This window comes from Triplophysa rosa, linkage group LG20 (assembly GCF_024868665.1).
Source record: "Triplophysa rosa linkage group LG20, Trosa_1v2, whole genome shotgun sequence".
NCBI lineage: Eukaryota > Metazoa > Chordata > Actinopteri > Cypriniformes > Nemacheilidae > Triplophysa > Triplophysa rosa.
In genome coordinates this window covers 6,156,489-6,165,930 of record NC_079909.1, presented here as the reverse complement: position 1 = coordinate 6,165,930, position 9,442 = coordinate 6,156,489, and the positions used below count along the sequence as shown (strand labels likewise).

The 9,442-nt window shown below is 38.6% G+C and overlaps 2 protein-coding genes across 3 annotated transcripts; both read left to right on the top strand.

The window, feature by feature from the left end:
- Positions 1 to 100: 100 nt before the first annotated feature.
- dda1 (DET1 and DDB1 associated 1) lies at positions 101 to 4,523 on the top strand. Of its 2 annotated transcripts, none has more exons than XM_057362015.1 (5): positions 101 to 384; positions 1,379 to 1,444; positions 2,101 to 2,152; positions 2,351 to 2,412; positions 3,024 to 4,523. In XM_057362015.1, the coding sequence occupies exons 1-5, from the start codon at positions 376 to 378 to the stop codon at positions 3,132 to 3,134; spliced, it is 300 nt and encodes a 99-aa protein (XP_057217998.1). In that variant the 5' UTR covers positions 101 to 375; the 3' UTR covers positions 3,135 to 4,523. The 2 variants fall into 2 exon arrangements, with proteins under 2 accessions (XP_057217998.1, XP_057217997.1); XM_057362014.1 differs by having other exon boundaries at positions 104 to 384; positions 1,379 to 1,459.
- Positions 4,524 to 6,637: 2,114 nt separating this feature from the next.
- abhd8b (abhydrolase domain containing 8b) lies at positions 6,638 to 9,241 on the top strand. Its single transcript, XM_057362425.1, has 4 exons — positions 6,638 to 7,392; positions 7,687 to 7,857; positions 7,941 to 8,157; positions 8,316 to 9,241. The coding sequence occupies exons 1-4, from the start codon at positions 6,638 to 6,640 to the stop codon at positions 8,664 to 8,666; spliced, it is 1,494 nt and encodes a 497-aa protein (XP_057218408.1). The 3' UTR covers positions 8,667 to 9,241.
- Positions 9,242 to 9,442: the final 201 nt, after the last annotated feature.

Sequence of the window (9,442 nt, the reverse complement as noted above, 5' to 3'; positions counted from 1 at the left end):
GAAAAATAGCTTTATACATTTCTTTGTTCTGTGAAACACAAAAGAAGATACTTTGAAGAACGTAGGAAAGCAAACAGTTCTGGGGGACTTGTGACTACCGTTTGAAGAGAGAGAGAGAGAGAGCGAGAGAGCGCGCGCGAGAGCTGACAGACAGTCAGTCAGTATAGTGAGTGTGTAGACAGTCCGTCAGGTTTGTGCTGTAGTGTTGTGTAGCTCTTCTGTGTATATTTTAGTCACGCATTTCTTTGTGTTTCCGCTGGTGTGTGTTGGGTTGTGTATTGGTGTTGAATGCGTGAGCAGTACTGGGTTCAGATCTATCGATTTTCGGTGTTCTGGCCTGTCTGAGCACACCTACAGGACTGAACTCGTATCACCATGGACAAAGTAAGTTTCCTTTCCTCTAATTGCCATGTCACAGATATATTACAATAGTTTTAAAGAACCGAGCACTTAAACACTGTCCTAAATAGTACTGGAATGAAAGAATTTTGTTGTTTTTCGTCTGTCACACTGTTGAGTGAGTTAGGCCGCTTCATGCTAACACTCCTATACACTGTGTAACACTCATATTCGTAGTGAAATAAATGTTTATATGACGTTTATATTGGTTGGTTTTGAATAACAAGTTTAGGAATGAGTTCCTGTATGTTTCTCACCCGTGTCGGTGTCTGAATAATCTTAAACTCGTCACATGGTTTGTCATTGCTAAAGCGTTAGCTCGTGTTAGCAGTGCTGAGAGGCGCGAGCTCGACACTCTTTCGCATTTGTTCAGCGTGTACGATCTCTCCGTGTTTAATATATTACTGTTATATGATCAAATATCTATGAAAATTCTCTTGAATTAAACAGATACAGCTTAGCACAACCTCAACACATCCAGTGGTGGACTGACAACGCCCAAATGTTGACATGCATCATGCATATGTTTGGAAAAATATACAGAATATTTTCATATGCAAGTTGTTTTGTTTGTATGAATTCGTAGGCTTGTATTATAATAAGAGACCATAGGGCCCCTGCTGTCATTACAGGAGAAATGTCTTTCGCTTGACGTCATGCTTTCTGTTATCATATCTTGCTTTTGTTGGTGTTGTTAAATAAATGGATATGATTTATAAACAGTTATTTTTAAGATATCATGCAATGCATAAACTTGCACATTATTTGCACAGGACAAAGCAATAGCATAATAACTATGAACTATATAACTCAAATCTATGTATTCATTTATGTCACACTGAAGTTTGTCCTCAACACCTAAAAAGGAAAATATGTGTTCCCCCTGTAGACATGCATCTGTCAGATGTGTCAATTTAGCACTTCTGGTATATTTAATGTTCGATTCTAACCTCTTTTTTTGCTTCTGAACCCTTTTTAGGCAGATTTCCTGAAAGGACTACCTGTGTATAACAAGACTAACTTCAGCCGTTTTCACGCAGACTCTGTATGTAAGGCATCGGTAAGATTTTCAGTCTCGATAGATAAAAAGCGTTTTATCTATCTTTAAAGCGTTAGTTTACAAAAAAAAGAACATTTGTTGTTCGTTTACTCACCCTAAGGTCATTCAAGATGTATGTTACGCTTTCATCGATAGAATAGTGAATTATTTTTACCTGTCCTGAAAGGAACTAGATGATCTGTAAAAAGTCATCAGATGCCAGTACTTTGAGAGCCCGAAAATCAAGTAATCCCAGCAATTCTTCACGATATAGACCTCTTTTGATGACGTAAACAATGCTGGTTCAGCGCTGGTCCAGAAGAACTTCCTGTTTAAGTTACACAAACGTTTGAACAAAATACGTAATTGCAATTATATATGCAAGTAAAAAACACTAATAATAAATAAATAAAAACTGAAACCGGAAGTGCTCCTGGACCAGTGTTTACATCTTGCCAAGTGGTCTATATTGAGGTCTCATCAAATGAATTGTGCAGGAAAGTGAATGTTATTTACCAAAGCAAATTTTCATTTTTTATGTGAACTAACCCTTTAATGGCAAAATCCTCTTTCTTAATATTCGGTGAGCATTTTGACACTGTATCTGTGAATTACATTCTCAGGTTTCATTTATATTTACGTCTTTTCTTTTTCTTTCACAGAACAGAAGGCCGTCGGTGTATCTGCCTACACGAGAGTATCCCTCAGAACAGAGTAAGTGCTTGTTGTGTATATAGCCATTTGACAAGGTCACAGAAACATTTTGTGAATGTCTGTTTTACACCTTTTTTAAAATTGACACCAGGATCACATAATGAAAACAAAATGTGACTAAATGTCCTGCTGAACCCTGCCTGTTAGTTTCATTATAAAGCCCAACATTTAATTTACTTCTTGTCCTTCTCTTCACAGTCATAGTCACAGAGAAGACGAACATTCTCTTACGTTACCTTCATCAACAATGGGACAAAAAGGCAAGTGTTTCTGTTATTTTCTGTTTTTTCAGCTTATTAGACCTTTGGACCAGTAAGTTTCTTTAACTTAAAAGTTTGTCAGCCCTACATAAAATATAAATAAAGTTCATCTTTGAAGTTTTGCAAAAGTTTGAATAAAAAATTGTGTTTGCATAATACAGTCTGTGTACTGTGCACATTCAGTTTGTATTTATAAACGCAAAAACATACACATGAATGTTTTTATAATTAGGAAATATTTTAATTAATTTATGTTGACCAATAATTAAAATTATAAATATACGTTTATTCATTTATATATATATATTTTAATATATGCATGTATGTTTTTTATAAATACAAAATTAATATGCACAATACACAGACAGATATTATATAAGCACAAATGTTTATTCTGGATGTGATTAATCACGATTAATCGTTTAACAGCCCTAATTTTATGTCAGCCCTACCTGAAAGAAAGAATCAAGAGCAGCTAATAAAGTTATGGGTGATGGATTAAATTACAATATTTTTAATGGTCAATATTGAGACATTTGTAAAAACCAATATTACTAAATGCATAAGATGAATTTAAATGTGTAATTTTTTCCCTCTGTATGATGTTTCAGAACGCAGCTAAAAAGCGAGAGCAGGAGCAAGCAGAAGGGGAGAGCGGCAGCCCGGCACCTCCTCGCAAAATCGCCCGAACGGACAGCCAGGAGATGAACGAGGACTCTTAGAGGAACCCTCCATCCAACAGCAGACAGACTCGACAAAGCCCAGCTCTCTCAGAACATTCAAACACCGGCACACCACACAGGAATTTCACCTACGAAAGAACGAAACGAAAACAATGTGACATACGGTGTGCTTTATTATACTGAGTGCTTCCTGATGCGGTCAGTGCCCCTCAGACTGTCTGTCCGGATGGGAACACGCTGCGGGCAAGATTGGCTTTCAGCTTTGATGGATCTGCTGAATTCTGAAGGGCGGTGGGGGGGTCGGGTAAAGCGATATATATTTAACAAGCACATAAGGAATGTCCAGAATGCGTGCTATGAACCGTTGTGAGAAGATATGATTGTTAGGACACTAAGGCAATTTATGTTTCAAAGCACCCTCATTAATTTAAGCTGTGACCCTTTGCTTTCCTCAAATACACAGAAACTCGGCACACACGTCCAAAGGAAAAGCTCTAAAGCAAATTTAGATGTAGGATTTTGTGTGGGTAAAATGTTTGTCTTCCTAACAAGTGCAAACTTGTGCATGAATGCACTGTTAGGACTGTTTATCCGTCACCAATATCACAGGATGATGATTTTGTAAAAAGTAAAGTAACTCTCTCCCCTCCGAATATAAGCTTTCAGTGCTGTCTTAGTCTCAATGGGTCACATTCTCCATTCAGTTATTCAGATGTGGTAAAGATAAACAGATCGACTGCCTTCCGATATTTATGAATTATTGGTTCTTATCTGAAGGAAACCTCGTGTGATGATCCCATCATGATTATTTTGCATTTCCTGAGTTAGACAGCAATTATGCCTCTGCTTTGTTCTCTGTGTTTGTACATTTTTGTGCTGGAGTTCTAAGATTTGAGGTTCTGATGTGTGGCGGTTCATCTCTTAACCTGCAGAGGGAGACAGTGGGCTGTGGTTGTGAGGATCAGGTACAATAAAAAGGATTTTTGAGCCCACAATGTATCCATAGTACTTTGTGCCTTCACTATGTTTGGACTGGAGGCACAATGTTTGGAGATGTTGAGTCAGCAGTTTATTGTCTCGCGTGTTTCAGGTTCTGTACTGGAAAAGTTTTTGGGCGTGTTATTAAAAAGATTCAGGGTTTTGAAACTATCAAGAGTAACAAAGCATGCATGAGTTTGACTTTGGCAAAAGTGTTGAGTAAAGGCTTTTAAAAGCTCTTGGATTTTAGTGTCCTGTAAAGTGTGCAAAGTGCAGCCCATCTTAAATCTAGTCTAAATCTAGCTCCATGTGTTACAGCGTTACAACCACAATGACTGCAAATATACCTACATTTGTATTGTTTTTTTTTGTTTGTTGACTTCCCAGGCTCCTTGTTTGAGGTTTAACTATTTTTTTATTATTTTGAGTCAAAATAAAAGTTTAAAATGGTGACTTGTGTCATTCTTATATCAGCCTTAAGATCATGCTGTAGATTATAATAGATGAGTTCTATGTGATGTTGGCTATACAGTGTTTTGTTTTCACTGAGGCTGGTCTGTAACAGCATATGCTCAACAGGTCTAATCCGCTCTAATCTGGAGTTTTTACTGTGGCCATGTTGGTACGTAGATTTGGAAGACAGAGTACGTGAAAGCTGACAAAACTGTTAGTTGTTTATTTGTTTAACATAAAATAAGATCTTCTAAAATATCATCGGTTGTCAATTTAATGTGGGACAGACTCTGTTTAGGTTAGATTATTGGATTGTGGGTAGCAGATTACCAACCTCCTTTTTTATTACACACCGAAGAGAGGCAGCTACAATCATCTTTTTAATGCATCGGAAACAACGGTAAACAGGTAACATGTTTTATCTGAAAAAAATACATTATTTAACAATTTCATACCTTTATGTAGATGATCCAGAATGCAGAGCAAGTCACAAAGAACAGTGTTATTCTCTTAACTGTTTCTAATTTTGCAACAATCTTTTTCCAACAAAAATATTTTTTATGATGAAAAGAGAAAATGAAGTGTTTGACTTCAATTCAGTTGCAAGTAAATTATGTTTGAAAGTATTCAATATGCTGACATATTCGCTTTGTTAACACCAAATTAAGTGAAGGGTCACATTGTTAACAGGACAGCTTTATTTCAAACACATTCGATTTAATTGTAACATGGAAGTCACTACCTTGGTCTCACAATTAAAATGAACTCTTAAAAATAAATGTTCTACACGATGCCATAGAAGAACATTTTTTGTCTAAATGGTTCCATAAAGAACCTTTAACGTGCGAAGAACCTTTTTGTTTCACAAAAGGTTCTTTGTGGCAAAAAAGCTTTTCAGAAGATAAAACAATAAGAAAAGCGATTGTTCTTCTTTGGCAAACCTTTAAAGAACCTTCAGTGTAACAGGAAAGTCCTGTTATGAAGATGACAGTACATAGCACTGCCACAGGCAAAGATGACGAAAAGTTAAACCTTCCTAAATTAAATGCAATAAAGAAAAATGCATGGCTGAGCCCAAGGAAACTGTTGATATATTATTTACAAGATAATGTTGAATATACAAAAACAGTGCAAACAACATTTCACAACATTGCATTACATTTATGCTTAAGCTATAATGTGCCATGTAAATGTGGACCATAAAGTGAACAACAGTAAAAACCTTGAGTGCAGTGATGCTTACTGGGCACTCTCACATTTGTTGGAATGAATTACATGGCATCTTAACAATCAGCAAGCAAACTAGAAATAGAGGAAAACGTCTATCGTCTTTTTTTTTTTAAAGCTCTTTACAGATTTACTTACAGGAGACTAACTAGAATATCACTGAAAAAGTCCTAAATCGTGAATGAAGATGATATTTGTGGTCAGAATTAAGCGATGACCTAAACCTTTTGAGGTCCAGAATGGGCTTTCCTATTCATCTACATTACATTTTATCTACACTAATTTTCCAAAAAACTGACACAAACTTAGGTTTTTCTATACACTGACGAGAAAGTATTATGATGACATGCTTAATATGCTGTTGGACCTCAGCACACTGCCAACTTGCTGGGGCATGGACTCCACAAGACCCCTGAAGGTGTCCTCTGCTATCTGGCACCAATACATTAGATCCCTAAAGTCCTATGGGTTGTAAGGTGGAGTTGCAGTGGATGAAATATGCTTGTCCAGCACATCCCAGTGTCATGGATGTGTTATGCTCTGGTAAACATCCATGAGGATGCTGCTGTAACACACATACCACTTACCTTAAGATCACTTCAGACCACATATCCCCAATCTTGTTCTTGTCCAAATTTACCAGTCCTCAATCCAAGAATCTGTGGAATGCTCTGGACCAGCAAAGCCAATTCATAGGGATGCCACCTAGCAACTTCTGACTCGAAGGTTCTGCTGCTAAAGTCTTGGTGCCAGATACCACAGGTTATAATTTAGAGGTCTTGTGAAGTCCAAACGTTGACATCTGACCTATCAATAGTATTTTTCATCGTAAGGATGACATTTGCATGACATTGTCCCTCTCCTTTTCCTTTTAGGTGTTCACCATGCTGACCAGCTTTGTGGATGGAATATTCTGTTGCTTCACAGGAAAGTCGACTAATGTGGTGGTCCCTATCGAATCCTCTGAGCCCACCGATGGTTTTGAAATTGTGGAGGTGAAACCAGGAAGAATTCTGAGAGTTCGGCATATTATCCCAGACAGACCAGTTGTCGAAGAACCCGGGACTGGGGAAGGGGGTTCAGTGAGCTGCAAGCATAAAATCTCAGTGTATCGAAACGGACAACTTCTGATCAAGAACGTCAACGAAGCTACTCATCCAGAGTGGGTCCGTTATCAAAACGGAGACAGCACTGTGGACACAGACACTACCGAAAACGATGCTCCGGCAACGGTCCAGAACACAGAGCCCACACCGGGGTCAGCTACAGGACAGCCTCCAGATATCAAACCGGCGCCCCAGCAGGAACAGCAACCACCACAGCGCAGACGCCGCAAACCTAAACGCTCCATTGTGATCGACTGTGAGCGGAAGATCTCGTGCTGTAAAGGTACTCATCCTGACGTGGCCTTGTTTTTCATACACGGGGTCGGGGGATCGCTGGATATCTGGGGAAGTCAGTTGGACTATTTCTCCCAACTTGGCTATGAGGTCATCGCCCCAGACTTGGTTGGTCACGGTGCGAGTTCAGCTCCACAGATTCCCGCTGCTTACACGTTTTACGCGCTGGCTGAGGATGTGAGGATCCTTTTCAAAAGATACGCCAAGCGGAGGAATATTTTAGTAGGACACTCCTATGGGTGAGGAATTATCATTGGTTCACATACAGTGCTTAAAGTGATAGCTCAGCCAAAAATGAAAATTCTGTCATCATTAATGCACCCTCGTGTCATTTCAAACCTGTATGACTTACTTTCTTCTGCAGAACACAAAAGACATTTTGAAGAATGTTGGTACCCAAACAATGCCAGTGCCCATTGACTTGCAATGGTTTTCTAACCAATAGAAGTGAATGGGTACATTGTTCGGATACCAACATTTTTCATAATCTTAAGAAATGTGTTTTTCCACTAATTTTAGCATTTATTATGCAGAGTCTCATTTTGCACTTTCCTGGCTCATGAGTACCCGGAGCAGGTTCACAAGGTCGTGATGATGAACGGTGGTGGTCCTACAGCGCTCGAGCCGGGTCTCTGCTCCGTCTTCAACTTACCCACATGTGTCCTTAACTTATTGTCTCCGTGCCTCACCTGGAGCTTCCTCATGTAAGAATACCAGACTTGATGGGGCACGAGACATATTAGTCGGTTTTCTAGTCAGTAATAAAAGTCCTTTTTGTTTCTTGAAGGGCTGGGTTTGCCCATCAGGGAGCAAGAGAAAAGAAGTTACTAAAAGAGAAGAATGCCTTCAATGTCTCTTACTTCGTTCTGCGGTCCATGATGAGCGGACAGTACTGGCCTGAGGGTGATGAGGTTTATCACGCTGAACTCACAGTGCCTGTCCTGCTTGTCCACGGCATGTACGACAAGTTTGTACCGGTACAAGAAGACCAACGTATGGCAGAGGTAGAATGGTTTTGTTTATGTTCAATCATCCGTAAATAAAATTGGTTGTATTTTACTATTTTAAGCTGGCATGCAGATGAAAATGACTTCTTGCACAACGCAAACCTAACATCACAATATATTTTGCTTTTGACTCATCCTAACTCAATTTCTCATAGATCCTCTTGCTGGGGTTCCTGAAGGTCATTGATGATGGAAGTCACATGGTCATGATGGAGTGTCCTGACACGGTGAATACACTTTTACATGAGTTCTTCCTGTGGCAGCCAGCAACCATCTCAAAACCCAAACAGGAGGTGGCCGCCACAAAGACCATCACCAAACCTCAAGAGGATGCACCGAGACCAAAAACCGCCCCTAAGTCACCCTCTAAATCTCAACCAGACTTGATAAGGCCAACAACTTCCCCAAAGTCCAGCGGTACTGTGAGAGAGACCTCAGCAGACAGCAAATCTAAGTGCAAGAATGAACTAATCCACCAATACAAACTATACTCATTTAAAAGTTAAAATGTATTGAAATGTTGCTCTTCTGAGATTGCAATGAAAAGACTCAAGGTACAGCTGAGAGAGACGTTTTATTACCAGTGTTGGGTTTTTTCTCCATGAAATGCAATAAAGGGATAAAACAATTATGGCCAGGTTTCACAGACAGGGCTTAAACCAGGACTCTGCCTTACTTAAATCAGGATATTTAAGTCGTTTTTATAAAAATGCATTAGAAATAAACATTACTGGTGTGCATCTTGAGACAAAGCAATGGCACTGATATATTTTAAGATATGTCAGGGCAAGTTATTTTCAGTTAAGACAGCTCTAACATTCATTTTAGTCTGGGACTAGCCTTATAAGCTTTGTCTGTGAAACTGGGCGTAAAAGACATCAGATACTGTCAATCTTCATGTTGACAAATTTATGTTTATACATTATTTCAATATTTTGTAATATTACATGCAAGCGCATAGCTGCTACTCTTTTGTAAAAATCTTGTTAATTTTTATTTAGCTAAACTCTGTGGTATTTTTTGTTAAACATTCCTTTAATTTGTATCAACTAATATCCATTCAGTTATTCAGATGTGGTAAAGAGTGAAACATTTCAGTTACTTAAAAAGGAAAAGCAGATTTGTTTCCTGCTCCAGAAACAATGCTTTAAAGGGTGACTCTGAAATAAAAGCTCTATTTAACTTTGGGTCACATTCTTATTTCACACAGCCCAAGTGACTACATGGAGATAATAAAACAGATCAAAATTCTCACGTGCAGGCAAACTCTAATACATCTTAA